Here is a 20908-nt window from a genome sequence, read left to right on the forward strand (position 1 = left end):
ACCAAATCGATAGGGACATCAGGAAGAAGTTACCCAGCAACACTCAACAGCTATGGGAATTCATCAACGATGCCTTGCGTAACATTCAACCATTCTATCTGGACAAACTGTTGGAGCGCATGCCACATGTTTGCACTGCTGTCATTAAGGCCCATGGCGGACATATTGATGAAAGCAAAATATGAGGTGACATTAGTATGTATTGTGGATGTACCTATGTTTGTACATTGCCAAGCAGATTCTTACATCTGTTTCTTGTACATTAATTACGAAATACATTCATTTCTACTGATTTTGGCACTTTTTCCTGGTGGTCTTAAACTTTTTGTCGGTAGTGTACATCTACAAATACAAGTCACAAACGTTACGGGACTCACTAATTTACAAAAAAAAAATGTTAATTGTGTAAGAATTTCAAACTCAAATTTACCTAATCAACTTCAAGATATCTTACTTTGCAATAATTTTCAGTCTGTTAGATAGATTGTTTTGCAAAAGACACTAACAAAGTAAACGAATTGAGAGAATTTTGTTCTATTTTTCATGCAGATTTCTTTTCTTTTTCTTCCTCGATAAAAATAATGACTAAACTTTGAAAAAACTTGCTTCAGGGCATTAATAAATATGTATAAATTCAATGAGACTTGGAATAATAAAAGTTGCAATTTTTCAAGTCTAAAGACAAATTCAATCAGAATTTCCAGAGCCAATAATTCACGCATAATTCCCAGAATTCAAGGAATTCCCGGTGAGTAGCTACCCTGTTTTTATACAGAATATCTCCTACCAAGAGGTTGGTTTGTGAAAATTGTGGATTTTTTCTGTTCCTAAATCTTTGCAAGAAAAAAAAAGTATTTTCCCTAGCTTTTCAATCTATTTCAACTACTAGGTTGAATTCTCCTACCTTATCACATCAATCGGAACCCTGCCAAACCAGTCTACACAAATGGAGCACAAACAAAACTGTCTCATTCCTAATTGCCTTGTCACCTCTACCACATCTCTAGATTATGCATGAGTGATTTACTGTTATATAAAATAAGTAAATACCTGTATGATATCAGATTCCATGATAGCTATAATAATGCTGTCTTCCGGACTAACGTCTCGTGCTACTCCATACAATGTCATGCAGTTCTTAGCATACTGACTAAGCTCGTACGACTGTGCATTTGGGTAATTGTACAGAAGCTGAGCGACCATGTACTCATACCAAGTTTCACATTTCTTCTGCACCTCCTGGAAAATGTTCTCGTAACCTGCAATCACCTGCAAATTGAAGTTTTGGTTATCAGAATTGTAGGAATTATCTAACTCAATATTTATTATGTTGGTACGAGAATAAATGTATTCATATTTCTGTACAGTCAAAATAGGACACGAATGTCTCAAATTAAATGCAGCTGTGATTAACTATATACTGGGCAAACCAACAGGGTGCTAAGGGGAAGAACCACCGATTGTGTGGGATATACAGGTTGGGGCAGAAAAACCTGATCATTTTTTAAATGATATAACATAGTAAATAAAAAGAGTTCATCTTTATTCATGTGCAAGCCATACGGCCATATGTATGCCATTATTATTGAAAAAAGAAAATTATGATTTACACCAACATTAATGTCCGGATCGCTCAACCATCGTTACAACATTCTTAACAAGCTGATAGTTAACGCATCACTAAAATCTTAGCAGCATGTTAAACTTTTAATGTTCGCTCAAGCAAATTTATAGCAGACATAAGCATAAACACAACAAACCACGACTTTCTCCAGTTTCTATGTGATCCACTGGAAAACGTTGTGGACGACAACAACAAATATTTTAGTGAATAAATTTACCTTATAAAAATTGAAATATGTAAAACAAGGTGGCTACTCTACGAACATGATAAAATTCAAGTATATTTCCCGGTTTTCAAGGTGAACGTTGCAAAAATTCAAGCACATGTTTTCTCTATTTCAACCTTATGTATTGCCACCTCTCAACATCCACACACAAATATCTTAATAATACATATAAAGGGTCTATGTGATTCCAACATCCAAAAATTCTGATTCAATTAAACAGTATACACAATACAATCAGAGACGCAACCACGAATTTTTGTCTAGGCAGGTGAGGAGAAAGTGCCAGGATAAATGTACTAATACTAATAATATTAATACATTATTATTATTATTGATTTTACTTCGCTTCTTGTGCCATGTTTGGCTAATTTGCGAAGATGGGGATGAGTGATATGATGAAATTGATGAATGGGCAGTCACAAACATCCATGCCCAAGCCAGGATTCGAACCTGCCGGGACCAACATTGTTATTATTATTATAATTAGTAGTAGTAGTATCAAAGACGTTATTATCCTCGTAAATTATGCAAAAAGGGGGTATAAATTGGTGCTAAAACAACATGTTCAATTTCATAATGGAAAACAAGCACACAAACAATTTTGGGACAGGAAATGCTTGATAAATGCATTCCAAATATAATTATTTTTTACATTAACATGTATATGTTTCAAGCACGATATATGTTTCACATATATGCAACATGGAGTGACGTGGACACTAAATTGTGTACGTATTCAAAGTTTCATTAATACATATTATATTATTTAAATACATTACACAACCAATTCATCCATCTCACAATAAGCCAACACCAAAAATTACATAAATTGTCTCAAATGTGCACGCTCCCTTTCCCCAAAACAATTGCTCATACATTTAAAATAAAATCAATTAAGACAAGTGTTTATTTCTCTGTCTGATAATTTACGATACAATGGATTATGGAGAACAAAGAAAGAATGTGAACGAAGCGAGCAAGAAAATTTTTGGATCAAATTTTTTTCAGGCTGAAATTAATATTGATTTTATAGGGTGCCAATAATTTCACGGGATGACAATGCATCCTCTCTTTTACAACTTTTGTGCCTCCCCGATGGTGTAGTGGTAACATCATCACCCTGTGATCAAGGGGTCCTGGGTTCGATACCCGGTGGAGGCACATGGCACAATAGTTCGGATCCCACTTTAAACTGTAGTTCCAGTCCCGATTAGCCTTTCTGTGCATAAAGTGGACTTAAAACCACAAATCAATCAATTTTACAACTATTTTTTAATTTATACAGTTCGGCACCCAGGTCCGACTCCCGCGGCCCACTTGCTATGGTTGTAAACTTGATAATACTAAGAAAAGCAGGAGATGCGAGCGAAGGGAGCAAGAAAATTTTCCGAAAATAATTTTTATTTGCATAAAATGTGAAATTCATTACAAAATGAATGTGCTTTTTTGGACCTACATACTCTTATGTTTGGGTGGAAACTCTGACACAGGTCTGGAGCAACATATCCATGCCACATTTCCGAACCGAGTTTCACATGTTGGCTCATTATTCAACTTGTATGGCACTCAGGAACATGGAACATGATTCAATCTCTTTGGAAACGTCCATTCTTTGAAGAGAATACTAATGTTTGAGCGTTCTCCCCTAGTGGGAGAAGAGGGGACAAACTCCAGATTTTTGGTAGTTTTTTTTCATTGAAATTCGGTGGTCGCACCCCCTCGGTTCGGCATTCTGAATTGTACACGGTTGAATGCTCTGATGTTTTAGCTGCAAAACAAAACTTATCCAAAGTAGATTGCTCCCATAGTGCCCGAGTTATAACAATTTTCTGAGCAATATGCAAATTACCTATTTTTCGTAAAAAAACAGAGTTTCACATTTTGGCTTATTATTCAACTTGTATGGCACCCAAGAACATAAAACATGTTTCATTCTCTTGAGAAATGTCCATTTTTTTAAATGAATACTAAAGTTCACGCATTTTCCCCAAAATAGCAGGAGAAGAGGGGGCAAACACCAGACTTTAATGTTTTTTCGATTGAAATTCGGGGAACATGCCCCCCCCCCCCCCCAAGCCCCCTTTCCTCGGTCTGCTGTTCTGAATTGTATACGGTTGCATACGCTGATGTTTTAACTGAAAAACAAAAGTTATCCGAAGTAGATTGCTCCCATAGTGCCCCCAAAGACTGTTCGAATTTAAAATTCCGGGCGAGAGAAATTTCTCCCCCTCTCTCTCTCCTCCTGCCATCGCTGGTTTCTGGTGCCGTGGTTGTGTTGTGCATAAAAGGGGCATAAAAGTTGAGGCCAAAACTTACGAACGAGATTTCCTGTTCCTGTGCAGACTTCCATAACGATATCTTTAAGTAAATAATTTTAAAAAAAGTCAATGATGATGAAATTCCCTGACATTTCCCTGACTTTTTTTGACACCTCAAATTCCCTGACTTTTTCCGGTTTTCCAGGTCTGTCGCCACCCTGTTATAATATGAAATACGAAATGGGAAAATTATTTTTGCTGTAGAAAGAAATCGAACTAGTATACGTTTTGCGATGGTATGCAATTATGTGTTCAAATCGGTTTGGGATAACCTTCAACACAACAGCTGGCATACACAATTTCGCCATCTTATTTCCGACACAACACAATGTGCTGTTAAGCACTTTAATGAAGGAAAAGAGGGCCTTTAGATTTAACGACGACATTAGAGGTCTGTTAGCCTTAACGAAGGTTGGAGAAATGCCTCGATGTGCTAATACAGTGTTAACTTGATTTAACGCTTCTTTAAAATTTAACACGCGTTGAGCAAACCGGGCATAAGTGTGGAAAATAACACCTTGCAAATGACTCTCATTATGGTTCACAAACTGCTGGAGTCTGTTGCCAAATCTTTTTTTTTCTGGGGAAGAAAAACCTGCTGATTGTTTTTTTGTTGTTGCACCGCCTCGCATGGTGGGGTCATGGGACGGGAGGTGGTGGGGATTCCACTCCTCACTAGCTGCCATTTCAGTCAATATAGAGCCATTGGAATGCAACACACCACACTTTCATTGTTGAAATGCCATTTGCAAGATGTTGTTTTCTGCACTTAATGTTGGTGTAAATCAAAATTTTCTTTTTTCAATAATAATTGCATACATATGGATGTATGGCCAGCACATGAATAAAGACGAACTCTTTTTATTTACTGTGTTATATCATTTAAAAAATGATCAGGTTTATCTGTCCCATCCTGAATTACAAGGAGCAAGGAAAATAAAGTCTGCACTAGCTACACATGTAATAAGAAAAATGTCACGAAATAAAAGAGGTGAAAAGAATCAGTATAGTGGAACCACAAGCAAGAAAACCTGCACAGACCCGCAACTCCTGTGCCCTGTACTCCCACATGGAGGGAAGGGGCAGAGTGGAGCATGCTTCCTCATGGTCAGAGTTGAACGGAAGAAGGGGGGAGGTGCATGGAGACTTTTTGCAAAAGTTTCTTTTGTTTGTGGTTGCTCTACAGGAGGTGAAAAGAATCAGTTGCAAACTCATTTACTCAAAGAAATATTAAGAAAGCTTATTTATAAATAAAACTAAATCATGATAGATGACAAAGGTAGTGCTGTTCAAAAATGTTGGCTAACATTAAAAAATACAACTTTGATCAGAAAAAAACAACTAATGTGACATTATATGCTGAGGATTCTGAAAGAAAGAAACAAGAAAGTCATCTCATGGTTGAAGTTGTCATCCCACGGTAGATGTAGGAACCAGGTGATCATTCCCAGGTGTCAATAAGGTAGTAGAACTTTTAAACACCACTCTGAACCAATACCCACACTCATACATACTCTAACTGATAATGATGCTTCAAAATTGTAATTAAAAGGCAATTCAAAATATTGATTAACTACACTGGGGAACAGTGAAATGGCGGCAAAGTGTTTGAGAGCTAATTTAGGGCGATTTCATGCTGCTGAATAATGATATAATAATATATATCCTGAATTGGCTCTAATTTATGAAATAAATGCAACTAAACCAAAATGGCGGAAACATAAGACATACGTATAAATGAACTTCCAACAACAATTTAATATTTCTTTTTGTGATTACAATCATTATTATAAATATAAATTTATATAGGTCTATGATCATAATAATTAAGAAAATATGTACACAATGAAGTAACAAACTATGTGAAACGTTTTCTATATGATTTCCTGCTGTATTGCTTTTTAGGACACTCCCTCTGTAAGCTCCAACAGTAGTCGGCCATAATGTGGCAATCCCACCGTCCCTGGTACCTTTCTTCCATTATCCTTATATCCTGATGGAACCTTTCTCCCTGTTCTTCACTAAAATCACCAAGGTTCTCAGGGAATCTGTCAATGTGGATATGTAGAAAATGTATCTTCACACTCATATTAGCTCCCAAATTCTCAAAATTTTTCAACATATATCCAACTATATTGCGGTAGTTTTCTGCTCTGTGATTCCCCAATGCTTCATAAGTTGCCTAGCAACAATTTACAAATAAATAAGTTTCTTAATGGGAATTTCAACCCATTACCAAATTTTGATATTACCGAGAAAAGCGTGGAGTAATTTTACCTCCTACATTTTCCATGGTGTGTTTATTTTTATAACTGGAGTCAATTCAACTGAACCAATCATATAATTGGCAATCACAGCTGTTTTGTGTGCTGAAACTGTTATTAAACTTTATGCCACAAAATAAAATCTTTTTTTTGTTCCCCAGTGTTATCAGTCGGCGAGTATTCCATTTTAATTATAAGCATAAGTTCTCTCGTCATTTCAAAATAGGATTTTCACACAATGTGGTGCAAAGTAATTCGCAATTTCAAAGTTTGCATAATCAGGGTGTCTATCAAAATAATAAATCCAAAATTCTTTATGTTTTCTTGACCTATTTTTGTTTTTCTTAACCTTCAACCCCCAACTTAGGTAAAGTTGAAAATTAGTAATTAAGAAAATAAATATTTATGTAATGAAAGCCCCTACCACTACCAAAAGGTCAGTTAAGATGAAAACTGAAGCTGGATTTACCAAGAGAATTAGACTTGCTTTATTTATTAATATTCAAGTTCAAGTTGGTGCTTTAAGTCCACTTTATGCACAGTAAGGCTAATCGAGACTTGACCTACAGTTTAAAGTGGTATCCAAACTACCATGTGCCTCCACCGTGTATCGAACCCGGGACACCTGGATTACAAGGCAACAACGCAACCACTGCTCCATCGGGGAGGCCATCTTTATCTATTAATGTACCCTGGACTGCATTTGACAGGCTGGAGTCTCTCTGGTGTCTGGACTCACACCAGTATAAACGTGTTGTTGTCCCTTCATTCATCTCATCTTAGTACCATTCATTCTCAACTTCGCAATTAGCCAAAAGGGGCAGAAAAGTCAAGAAAACAAACCAAATCAATCAATTAGTCATTGTGATAGCATAAGTATAATTTCATGACCTTTTATTGACTTGTTGATTACTTTATCTTGACTTTCTTGACTGGAAGACACCTGGATAATTGGAGACTCCATGGAGTGTATAATGCATTACAAATAACACTGGGGAACAGTGAAATTGCGGCACAGTGTTTGAGAGCTAATTTAGGGCAATTTCATGCTGCTGAATAATGATATGATAATATATTTCCTGAATTGGCTCTAATTTATGAAATAAATGCACTAAACCAAAATGGCGGAAACATAAGACATACATATAAATGAACTTCCAACAACAATTTAATATTTATTTTTGTGATTACAATCATTATTATAAAAATAAATTTATATAGGCCTATTATTATAATAATTAAGAAAATATGTACACAATGAAGTAACAAACTATGTGAAATGTTTTCTATACGATTTCCTGCTCTATTGCTTTTTAAGACAATCCCTCTGTAAGCTCCAACAGTAGTCGGCCATCATGTGTCAATCCCACCGTCCCTGGTACCTTTCTTCCATTATCCTTATATCCTGATGGAACCTTTCTCCCCATTCTTCACTAAAATCACCAAGGTTCTCAGGGAATCTGTCAATGTGGCTATGTAGAAAATGTATCTTCACACTCATATTAGCTCCCAATTTCTCAAAATTTTTCAACATATTTCCAACTATATCGGGGTACTTTTCTGCTCTGTGATTCCCCAAAAAGTTTTTGACGACGGACACAAAGCTCAGCCAGGCCTCAGATTCGATGTAAGACATGTAAGTTGTAAAATTGGCATAATTTCTAAGTGTACGAATTTGTGGTCTCTCAAAGATTCCTGCCTTCAATATTTCTATACTTAGTCCTGGAAAAGTGTGGCATATATATTTGAAACAATCAACACTTGTATCTAAGGCCTTGACAAACTGTTTTATCAACCCAAGTTTAATATGCAGTGGCGGAAGGATGATTTTGTCCCTATCTATCAGCGGTTCATGAATGATATTAGCTTTTCCTACTAATATTTTCCCTTGGGGGCCAAACTTTTATCGTCCAATGCTTTTCTCTAGCACGACTATCCCACAAACATAGGAAACAGGGATACTTTGTGTACCCACTTTGTTGTGCTAGTAAAAATTTCACCATCTTCAAATCCACACACACATGAGCCACTTATGTTCAGCATATTCAATTTTTTTCTAAAACCATTTTTATGTTTTGGTATTCTTCCTTAAGCTTTGTTGAGTGTCCGATATATTGCTTAGCAATGCTTCATAAGTTACCTAGCAACAATTTACAAATAAATAAATAAGTTTCTTAATAGGAATTTCAGACCATTATCAAATTTTGATATTACCGAGAAAAGCGTAGAGTAATTTTACCTCCTCCATTTTCCATGGTGTGTTTATTTTTATAACTGGAGTCAATTCAACTGAACCAATCATACAATTGGCAATCACAGCTGTTTTGTGTGCTGAAACTGTTATTAAACTTTATGCCGCAAAATAAAATCTTTATTTTGTTCCCCAGTGTAATTTAACGAAATAATTCAAGATTATGAATTCCTAAGGAAAAAAAGCAAGATATACAGTGAAAATCAAGAACTCAATATCCTGACCAAGCCAGAATTTATTTTATTTTAAAACATAAACTAAAAGTTACGTTTCAACCTTCTAGCAAGGTCTTCTTCACACTCTGTTAGACCTTGCTAGAAGGTTGAAACGTAACGTTTAGTTTATGTTTTAAAATAAAATAATTCTGCCTTGGTCAGCATATTGAGTTTCTGGTTATCATGCAAACAAGGCTTAATGGTGTTATAAGTGAAAATCAGTTGCGGATTAATGTAACCCTATTTCATGGGTAGGGGCAGTGGATAACTGCTTTTAAGTGCCACCTATTAGGTTTAAGTATCTGATTCTGTGGAATCTGTAAACTGGTAATTTGTTGCTAAGTAAATCTCTGGTAAGGGGCGGGAGGGGGGAGGCGATCATTTATAGTGAAGACGTCAAGGAGATATCTTTATGTGCTGTAATCAAAATATCCTGAATTCATTTCACAGTGGAGACATGTAGAATGATTCAAATCCCACCTTAAACTATATACAGTGGTGTATTCTCCCATGTTACATGGTTTACTGCCGGTAAAACAACTTTTTTTTTCTTTTTTCATAATATAGAAATTGCTGGAAAAATTGAAATTGTCAGACTTCTGTTTTTGTCTTACTAGCACTGGTGTTTTATTTCTATTATATCTAATTAATGTATACTCCCTCTGTCCGATAATTATTGTCCGGTACATTTTTGTTTGTTGTGTCATAATAATTGTCCGATATTCAAACTGTGACATTTGTGTATACAGAAGAAGAACATGAAACACGGGAATGAGTCATACAACTTTATTACTCAAGGATCAGTACAAATTGTGCTTTCCATCTGCCTCTTCGTCTGTCATTCCTATACTACCATTTTGGCATACTGGACTATAATTATGGGACAGAGGGAGTAATAAATACATACAATAAATAAGAATTGTTCCAGTGAACCAGGTTAAATTTTCAGAATATAGCACTCGGCATACATATCCAGTCCCGACTGGTCCATCAGCACAAAGTGAACTCAAAAGAAGCTTTGTGAAACTTCAGCATTTTCAGATGTCAAAATACACTAAAATCAACTTTAGCCTATGAGATCAGTTAAGCCAGCCACATGCAACCACCAATGTATCACTTCAGAATTAACAACAAATAAGAAAAATTATTACTATTTTAAACCAATAATTTCAAAACTAATAATGTTAAAAAATTTCCCTAAAGGGCCATGTATATTTTCACACACAATAAAAATTACATCCCTATACATACCTTTATTATAAATTCCAGCTCCCCCCTTGTTGAGAAGGTGCCATTGTTAATGCTGTTCCTGCATGTACCTTGCCAGCGGTCCCACCTCATCTGCAATTCTACAGCTGAAGGTCCCTCGTAAAGCTACAACAGACAAAAGTTATAATTACATACTCCAATTTTTCGATGATATTTTTTTCCCAAATTCAGTGTTCATTTTATTAATCAAAATACAGGATTTTTACACTTCCTTGACTGCTTGCATAACCACAGTTGCACAATAAGAAAATAAAGAAGTTACGATTGGTTCTGGAACAGCATTTTTTGTTATCTCCCTATTGGCTTTGGTTTTTTGCACATAATGTGCAAAATAACCAACACATGCAAATGAAATTATAGGTGGACTCACCTTGAGCTATGAGTTGACTGATGATTACATTATGTTGAGACAAACTGAGTCTCAATAATCTAATTTGACGACACCTAACAAGTGTCGCATTCTAATTTAACCTTCGATAATGCAGAGGGGAACAATATTACCAAACCCAAATATAAACCATATTATACTTCAGTTTAATTGTTTATATGTTAGTAAGGTAACATTGCAGCACTACGCCTACTTATATTGAGATGCTGTTCATAGAAAACTTCATAGGAAAAACAATCTACACCTTCTAAGTCTATACTTGTGAAGAACGGTAAAACAATTATTATGAAACAGTTAACCGGAGAGACATTCTTTAATAAAAAAAATATTATTATATTAGAAATAATATTACACCGATATCTGACTCACGTCAAAAATATTTTATTTGCGAAGTTACAAAAGAAATGAACATTAACTTATATTGCATAACATGCTAAGCGATGTTGTAAATTGCTTTAAAATATGATTAATATTTACATATTATGTTTGTCAAATAGAATTTTACAAATTGCAATGCCACGAACGATAGATGTACGTTGGCTATATCACATCATATGATGTTAAAACATGCTTCAATCAAACTTAAGTTCCAGAAATATTAGATCAAATAATACGACAATTCAAATGCTTATAAGTAGGAGCCCGGAAGTTTGACAAAATGCCTCTTTTTATCTACTGCATATATTGATAAAAATTTTCCGGATATACGTTTTTTATGTTGTTTCGAATGTTTTAGAATCCTTTTCATTTTGCCTATTTTGCCTATTTGGGACACCACTGCCTATTTTTAATCATAATGCCTTTTTTGAATGAAATTTGAACATTTTTTTAAAAAATGTGTAAATAAATTATTTTTCTCCCAAAAAACGTTGTTGGCATTTATTTTTCTTCCGTTTATTATGTGAATAATTTTCACCTTATTTAAGTTATATTGAACTCACGTATGTTTCAACATTGCTGAAGGAGAAAAGTGTGTTTAAAAAAATAGTATTTCATGCTGAGTTAAGATATTGCCTTTCCGTTAAAATGTCCTTGTGAATGATTGACTGCTGAAAACCTGTTACAGAACACCTGCACAATTACGTCATCACGTCCAGCGTCCGTGTCAGGAGGTTATTGACAAGAAACAGCACTAATGCCCAAGGGCCTTTGCATGGATTCCAAAATCAAGTTCTCTATCTTTAGTTTAGTTCTGCACTTTGGAAGGAAAGGATCGTGTAGTTGTCATCACGCCGAAATTTAGTGTGCTATTAAGTGGTACGTTACATGGTTACGTGCATGAATTTGGTGAAAGCACATTTTTGACAGATGGTACTATTCTTCTCTGCAAGATATGTGAAAAAACATTCAACCATGAGAATAAATACTTTATATCTCAGCATGTGTCAACAGCAAAACATAAATCTGCAGTTGCCAAAAAGGTTGGACAGATGAAGATATCCCTAATTTCAACAGTGGGCACTTCATCCAACAGGCAATCTCAGTTTTCTCTTGAACTGTGCAAAGCTTTCATGGAAGCAGGGATACCTTTCTGGAATGTGGAAAACAAGTCACTGAGGAAATTTCTGGAGAAATACACTAAAGAAACTGTGCCGTCGGAATCTACGCTGCGAAAAACATATTTAAGCATCTGCTACGAAGAAGCTCTGCAAAGAATTCGTGCTGAAGTTGGTGGAAAGAAGGTTTCAATTTAAACAGATGAAAGTACTGACGCTATGGGATGCTGAATAGCCAACGTCATCATATGAACTATGGAACCAACATGCGGAGAATCCTCGTCATTTCTTCTCACGTCAGAACAACTAGAGAGAGCCAATGGTTCGTCAATAGCTCAGTTATTCTCAAATTCCCTACTTCTGCTCTGATTGATTGATTTAGTTTATTTTACTTCGCGTTTTGTGCCTCTTGGCTAATTTTCGAAGATGGGGATGAGTGATGAAATTGATGAATGGACATTCACAAACAACCAAGCCCGACTGGGATTCGAACCCAGGACCCTTGGCGTCGCAGAGCGATGTGCTAATCACTCGGCCACAGGGTCGGGCTAGTTCTGCTCTGGCCAGATGGTGTACATCATGATGACATGTTACTTTTTATCAGTGATGCAGCTCCCTATATAAAGAAGGCTGCCATAGCATTGAAAATTCTCTTCTTGAACATCCTTCATATCACATGTGTAGCCCACGCAATGCACAAAATCGCCGAAAATGTTAGAGTGCTGCACAAAGAAGTGGACAGGTTGATTTCAAACACAAAGAAGATATTTCTGAAATCTCCCTCTCGAACCCGAAAATTTCAGGAAGTTGCACCTGAGCTTAGTTTACCTCCGCAACCAGTCTTGACGAGATGGGGAACCTGGATATCAGCAGCTATATATTATGCTAACCACCTTGAACAAATCAGTGAGGTGATAGATGCTCTTCCAGAAAATGAAGCCGCTTCAATTCGTGAAGTGAAAAAAACTCCTGTGCTATTCAGAACTGAAGAATGAACTGTCGTTTATTTTTGCACATTATGGTGCATTGCCAGAGACAATTACAAAGCTAGAAAAAAGAGGTGAGACTCTTGTAGCATCCATGAAAATCTTCGAGGAATCTATGCAGCAGATGATGGAGGTGTCAGGAGAAAAGGGGTCAGTTGTGGAAAAGTGCAAATGGGTAGTGAGTGCAAATGATGACTTGAAACAATTGAAAACAATTTGTGATATTCTAAAAGGTGAAAATGCTGTTATCGAAATGAGTCCAGCTACATTTGCTTGTTTTATGTATGCTTCATTAACATTTTTCCAGAAATTATAGATAAAAGTAAGTGACTTTCAAGTGTGCCTTTTTTCCCATTTTTAGTGCCTATTTTTAAACATTATAAATGAGTCATTCCATGCGAAATCAACACAGCCTTTGACCTGACCATCTCCGATTTTCATGAAATTTGGGGAATTGAAACTATGCATAGAACTTAGTAAGTATAAACATTTTTAGTTTCGTGCGTCTTGTAATTGTTAAATTATTCAAGGTCAAAGTTTGCAGAAATTGCCCTTTTTGAGCCCGCTTAGCTATACTAAATCTGCTGTAACTCCGCCCCTATTTTGCCTAGGAAGCTCAAATAAAGCTTATTGTACAGGGAATTGAATAAGCTTTCCAGTGATATATAACAAGCATACCTTTGGATAAAAATATAATTTTGTCACGTGACCTTGACTTTTGACCTTGAATATCTCAAAACATGTCATCACCAAAAATTGTGAAAAAAATATATTTGGTTCCTCATTCCATACTATAAAACATATCAATAAATCATTCTGGGACTGCAATGGGATCAGAAGATACAAAATAATATGTGGAACTATGTGACTGATAAAAGCCCCATTACATGAACTATGAAGAGTCAAATGTCCCTTAACACCCCCTACAAAATGTGAAGGAGTTATCCTGGGTATAATTGGTCATGAAAGAAATAGGTTAGGCACAGGGAGATCACTAGCCGTGTGTGTCAAGCGCAGATCCGGCATATTGTTGACCGCCATATTGAATTCAACGCAAAAATTTCAAAGGAAAGGGGGTGATGTGATATATCAAATGAGGCTAGAATTTCACGAGAAATGAAGTGACGAAGGATTTTCCAACGTATCTTACGCCAGCAAAAAGTTATACACATATCTTTCACTTACGATATATAGGCACATTATAATGTTGTCAATGTTCCTGTGAGCACACTCGTTGACGTCTCTCACACTCGCATAGAACATTTGGTAATGTAGCATGTGCAACAACATCGCAAGCAGCAACTATGCCTTCTCTCAGATGGTCAATATCAGGGACTTTTAGTGCATGCACCATTCTCTTCAAATGTTTCTGAAGGTAAAAGTTCTCCTAAGATGTTAGATCTGGGGAATGTGCAGGCCTTTTAATAGATCCCCGTGTGCCCATCAATCTACCTAGAAAATTACCATGAAGAAATTGCGAAAATGTCTACATAGTGTGGTCACACTCTGTCCTGTTTCAAAACTCTCGAAAAGTGCCATATCCCATAAGCAAGGGTGAAAAAAACTGTTCACTTAACGCATCCAAGAAGTCCTCACCATTTAAGGTTCCGTTGTTGAATATGGACCAACCATTTCCGTTCGCCGTACATTATACCACATAATTAGCTTACCAGCAACAACCATTCGACTGAGCAAATCACAGATATTGCATATTATTTTTATTAACTTCATCGTGAACATAAAAATTTGCCTCGTCACTGAAGAATTTTTCATTCCAAAGGAAGTGTCACGTAATTGTTTGAGATACTTTTCCCAATATTCTTCACTATTCAACTATTTGGTGAATGTAGCTGATTAAAATCATATGCAATGGTGCGTATACTTCTTTCTCTCCCAAGATGTCAGCGTGATCTCGATGAGTTCCTAACACGTTAGTAGCATTCCAATGCTTTGTTTTTAACACCTCGAAAAGGAGAAAATGGTTACAAGCATGCAGTAATAAATTTTTGCTGGTTAAATATATGTTGGATAAACCTTCGTCACTTCATTTTTCGTGAAATTCTAGCCTCATTTGATATATCACATCACCCCCTTTCCTTTGAAATTTTTGCGTTGAATTCAATATGGCGGTCAACAATATGCCGGATCTGCGCTTGACACACATGGCTTAGTGATCTCCCTGTGCCTAACCTATTTCTTTCATGACCAATTATACCCAGGATAACTCCTTCACATTTTGTAGGGGGTGTTAAGGGACATTTGACTCTTCATAGTTCATGTAATGGGGCTTTTATCAGTCACATAGTTCCACATATTATTTTGTATCTTCTGATCCCATTGCAGTCCCAGAATGATTTATTGATATGTTTTATAGTATGGAATGAGGAACCAAATATATTTTTTTCACAATTTTTGGTGATGACATGTTTTGAGATATTCAAGGTCAAAAGTCAAGGTCACGTGACAAAATTATATTTTTATCCAAAGGTAGGCTTGTCATATATCACTGGAAAGCTTATTCAATTCCCTGTACAATAAGCTTTATTTGAGCTTCCTAGGCAAAATAGGGGCGGAGTTACAGCACATTTAGTATAGCTAAGCGGGCTCAAAAAAGGCAATTTCTGCAAACTTTGACCTTGAATAATTTAACAATTACAAGACTCACGAGACTAAAAATTTTCATAGTTACTAAGTTCTATGCATAGTTTCAACTCCCCAAATTTCATGAAAATCGAAGATGGTCAGGTTAAAAATTGCACATATCTATGTTGATTTGGCATGGAATGACTCAAATGCCTTTTTGCCTGCCTATTTTAAAGAAAATAAATGGCTGAACTTCCGGGCTCTACTTATAAGCTTTCACTAAGTTCACTTGTTAGAATGGCAACATTGCAAGGAAGAAGCCAGCTCTTCGGCCGCGAGGACTGTATGTTCTGCAAGAGCACGAACTGTGCATACCCATATGACTGATATGAAGGTTCGGCAGTATCCGTTCCCATTCATTTTGCCCTATTCCCACCTCGAGCTTCTTGAAAATAAATCCTTTCAATCTACTGTAGGATTCAATTTACCAAATTTGTCAATCAAACCATACTTATCTGAGTCTATTTACACATGCAATAAATATTCAGTTTAGATCCTCTTCATGTCACATGTGTATCTTCAATTTTAGAATTCTGCAATTCCCAACTTACCAGCACGGGTTATATGTCAACATTTATCCAATATGGATATTCAGATTTAATGTGACATAATAATCAACAGATTCATCTAGTTTATAACAAGATGTAGCTAGATTTAATCTGCTCAAAATTGTACAACGTCACCATACATCTCTCTTCATCTTAAAGATAGCAGTGTTTTCAACTTTTTCAATTATCACCATTTTCCCAGAATACAAACCTGTACACATTTTTCATGTGAGAAACATTATTTTGTACCTACTTCTTACTTGAATTTTGTTGTATAATATATTATGCACAATAAATTACATTATAAGTTATTCTGATGCTTCTTTTATTTCTTAAGTTAATAAATGTCAACCAGAAGTTTCTAATGTTTAGCAGGAAAAAGGGTTTTCCCATGTGACATAGATTTCAAACTAGCCAGCATAGACGTAGTGGACATGTACTCCTCCATTCCGATCAGCCTTGCACTTGACTCCACCAGAACATGGCTACTCAGCAATAGCACGCCTCCATTTGTAACTGATGAAATCTGCAACCTTCTACAAGCCTGCCTCACCCACAACTATTTCCAGTTCGAGGACAGTTTCTTCCACCAGACAGGGGGCCTAGCGATGGGCAACCCCCTTTCCGCACCCCTATCCAACATAGTGCTGCATGTGGCCGAGAAGTCAATTCTCACCCAACCAGAGTTTGCTCATATAAGATACAAAAGATATGCCGATGACACCATAGTCATTTACAAGCAGGAAGAGGACCTAACCCATCTCCTAACTGCCCTCAATAACATACATCCCAACATAAACTTCACCGTTGAAAAGGAACAAAATGGCCACCTCAACTTTCTCGACCTCAGCATCCGACGACTCCAAGACAAGTTCGTCACATCCGTATACAGGAAACCAGGTTCGGGCACCCAGTATATCCATGCAAAATCCAACCACCCACCAAAACAGAAAGCTGGAGTATGGATGAACTTCTACAGAAGAGCATTCACACACAGCTGCACAGAAGATGACCTGCAAGATGAAATAGCGTGCGTAACGGAAATAGGCTTAAACAACGGTTACACCGAGCGCCAACTATCCATGTGGTGCGCAAAAACAGAAGCCCAGTTCAGACACCCAAGAAACAGAGATAACCCGAACCAAAATCCTGAACCCAAATGGATCGCCTTTCCATACCACCCCACCACATCTGGAAAATTTGCCAAAGCCCTCAAACCCTTCAACATCCGAGTAGCGCACAAACCCATATCCCAAATCGGAAGGGCACTACCCAACTTCAAGAGATACTACCTACCCAAACTTGCATCCCCCGGTGTCTACAAGACCACATGCCAATGCCACAACACCTACATTGGCAGAACCATCCGCACCGTCCAAGAACGGATTAACGAACATGTAAAAGATGCCAAAAACGACACACCTAAATCAGGCCTCTCCCAACACCTCCACTCCACGAACCACACCATCTCCTCCATATCCATACTTCACCCAACCGGCTCTGTCATAGAAAACACCATCAAAGAAACCCATGCCATCATCCAGCAGAAACCAGCACTAAACCTGGACAATGGGCAAGCACACCCAACTTGGCACCCTGTCCTCAGAAAGATCCCCGACCCGAAAAAGAAAAGATGCTATGCACCTACCCGACCCCCCTCCAGTCACGCGGGGAACAGGAACGGCACATTACCGAGCAATTCTGCCCAGCCCCCCAACCCCCAACTGACAACACCACCGGACAACAGGAAGCAGACGACACAAACCAAGATGCGCGCGCCAGTGCTGCCGAACGGGAAAAATCGCAACCACCGCCGCCCGGGAACAAACAAAGTAGTGACGCGGTACCATCTCCGCTTCAAACGCCGTACCCTTTTGTAAATGAAGACAGTGGATCTTCGAAATTAATAGGATTGAACCATTAAATTGTGCAACGCGGAAGTACGAAATCTTCTAAATTTCACGTAAGTAATTTTAAACCGCGTTTACCGCAACCACCATGAATAATGATCAGTTTTACTTTCTTGGGATTACCAAGAAAAATTACGCTTCTAATCTAGAATTGTGAATTTTAATGTGATTTTGAGATAAAATAACTTAATTTTGACAGAATACAATCGCAAATCAAATGCGTACGAGTGTGTAACCACATAAGCACCAAAAACCTATAGAATCTAAATTCGATTAAGTTTTCATGCTCGTATCGATATTACGCAAATACTACATTGATCAATTTCAACTACAATTACATCGTCAATCTTAAATTTTTCAAAGGACTTGAAGTACAGAAGTGTACTCTGAGTTAAGGCTATTTTAGAAAGTTTTAAAATGTAAGTATAATTTTTCCCGAAGAATAATATCAGCTCCAATTAGAGTGTCAAGCTATTTAAATTATTATATTATAATGGTCTAGTACCATTATAATATGAGGTGTTGAAAGTGGCTGCTTGGACGTGACTTTACATGTTATAAAAGGTTAGCACCAGCCGTTCATGGTGAATGTTTTCTTTGAGTGCCACGATCCTCAGTACTTTGGACGTACTGCATCACTTTAATTACAATGATGAGGATGACTGATAATGAAGGGACACTCACTATCAGCATTTAAGTATAGAATTTCAGTGAAAATATGCCACACAAATCTAGTAGTTTTGTTTTGAAATTATTCATAATTTAACATATGAAATCGTCAGAATATTACATATTGTTGTCATTTAATAATAAAATTATTTTTTCGGACAATACTGGGGCAAAATTATAAAAAAATATCTTGCATAATTTTCCAAATATTGAGATTGCCAAAGCGTCACTTGGCATATTACAGATCCCACAGGATACTGACTCTGGGAAGTATAGGATATATCATTAATTATATTCCAATGAATACCCAGGTCGGCTCTGCTCAATTTATTGTGCCCTTTTTCTTTACTTGGAAAATGTTGATTTTGTGGAAATGAAAACCATGAATACACTGTATCATTAAATATATGTCACATTCAGGGTTCCCACGGTAACTTGAAATAAAAACACTAAGTTGCTGACCAAGGCAATTTATTATTAAGATAAAAACACTTAACAGGTAACGTTTCAACCCTGTATCAGGATCTTCCTCAGAGGAAGAACTAAAGTAAAATGATGAAATATACTTCACACAGAAAGATTACATACACATAGCAGGGTCACTAGCCACACAACAACAAATCAAGTTGACAGTCCTTATCTAGGAAGATTTCTCCAAAGGAATTAAACATATCACCTCCTGACAGTTGTTGACTAATTGGTCTACAAACTGACAGGTGATTGACAGGTCAAGATTAGCAAGAGAGTAGAACCACCTGTTTACCACTCCCCCACCCCTCCTGCCTTTTTGGTTATGGATGAATACCTCCTCCTCTGGTCTTCTTTTCTCTTCTTTCTTCCTTGTTCATACTTCTTTTTTCTTCATTCCTTTTCTTCATCCTTTTAACTTTCTCTAACACTCTCTTCCATTCCTTGTTTATCTGGAGTCCTCCATTCCAATTCATGATGTCTTCTCCTTTCTTTTCTATTTCTTTGGCCTCCTTCCATTTTCTCACTAGTTCTCTCTTCTCTTTTCCTATTCGCCTAGCCGAATCCCATTCAACTTCATGTCCTGTTTCTCTAGTGTGTTTGAATATGGCATTCCTGTCTCTCTTCAATCTCACATCATCCATGTGTTGCTTTAACCTGTCTTTAAGTCTCTTCTTCGTTTCCCCTATATATACACTTTCACATCCTCTGCACTTCACCTCGTAGATAACCCCTTCCTCTTCTTCCTCTCTCTTTTCTTCCTTCTACTTGCTGGCTATACTTAAAATAGTGCGTCCTCCCTTCCTGTAAGTTCTTATACCCACTTTCCTCAGCACTTTGCATATCTTCTCTGTGGCATCGCCCATACTTCTTATACCAAACCATCTCTCTTTTTCTTTTTCTTCCTTCTCTTCCAGTCCTCTCTCTTTTATCTCTTTCCTTCTTCTGTTGATGTTGTGTCTGTCTTTCTTCTCATAGCCATTCCCTTCTAGTTGTTCCCACAGGCTATTAATCTTGGTTTCTTCTTCCCCTTTCTCTGTGCATATCTTCTTCATTCGGTCTTCCATGTTCCTTATAAAATTACGTTTAGTTCCATCACCCACATCACTTCTTTTGTGGCAGAACACTCCTGCCGAACACTTCTTTTGATACCAAGGAAGAAAAAAGAAGTATGAAGAAGGAAGAAAGAAGAGAAAAGAAGAAGACCAGAGGAGGAGGTATTCATCCATAACCAAAAAGGCAGGAGGGGTGGGGGAGTGGTAAACAGGTGGTTCTACTCTCTTGCTAATCTTGACCTGTCAATCACCTGTCAGTTTGTAGACCAATTAGTCAACAACTGTCAGGAGGTGATATGTTTAATTCCTTTGGAGAAATCTTCCTAGATAAGGACTGTCAACTTGATTTGTTGTTGTGTGGCTAGTGACCCTGCTATGTGTATGTAATCTTTCTGTGTGAAGTATATTTCATCATTTTAGTTTAGTTCTTCCTCTGAGGAAGACCCTGATACAGGGTCGAAACGTTACCTGTTAAGTGTTTTTATCTTAATAATAAATTGCCTTGGTCAGCAACTTAGTGTTTTTAAATATGGAAACAAGGCTTAATTATATTAACTTGAAATGTATTTTCCCTGAAT

The 20908-nt window shown here is 36.9% G+C and overlaps 1 protein-coding gene across 1 annotated transcript in view; it reads right to left on the minus strand.

Annotated features, from left to right (window-relative positions):
* The window catches only part of Nup75 (nuclear pore complex protein Nup75), a 62976-nt gene that overhangs the window by 26507 nt on the left and 15561 nt on the right, over positions 1 to 20908 (minus strand). The window contains exons 6-7 of the mRNA XM_083143692.1: positions 10150 to 10272; positions 1051 to 1269 (exon numbers count right to left, since the gene is read on the minus strand). Coding sequence (XP_082999818.1) covers positions 1051 to 1269; positions 10150 to 10272 — 342 coding nt within the window. The remainder of the gene's footprint in view (positions 1 to 1050; positions 1270 to 10149; positions 10273 to 20908) is intronic.

This window comes from Lepisma saccharinum, chromosome 22 (assembly GCF_977018435.1).
Source record: "Lepisma saccharinum chromosome 22, izLepSacc3.1, whole genome shotgun sequence".
In the NCBI taxonomy this organism is placed as follows: domain Eukaryota; kingdom Metazoa; phylum Arthropoda; class Insecta; order Zygentoma; family Lepismatidae; genus Lepisma; species Lepisma saccharinum.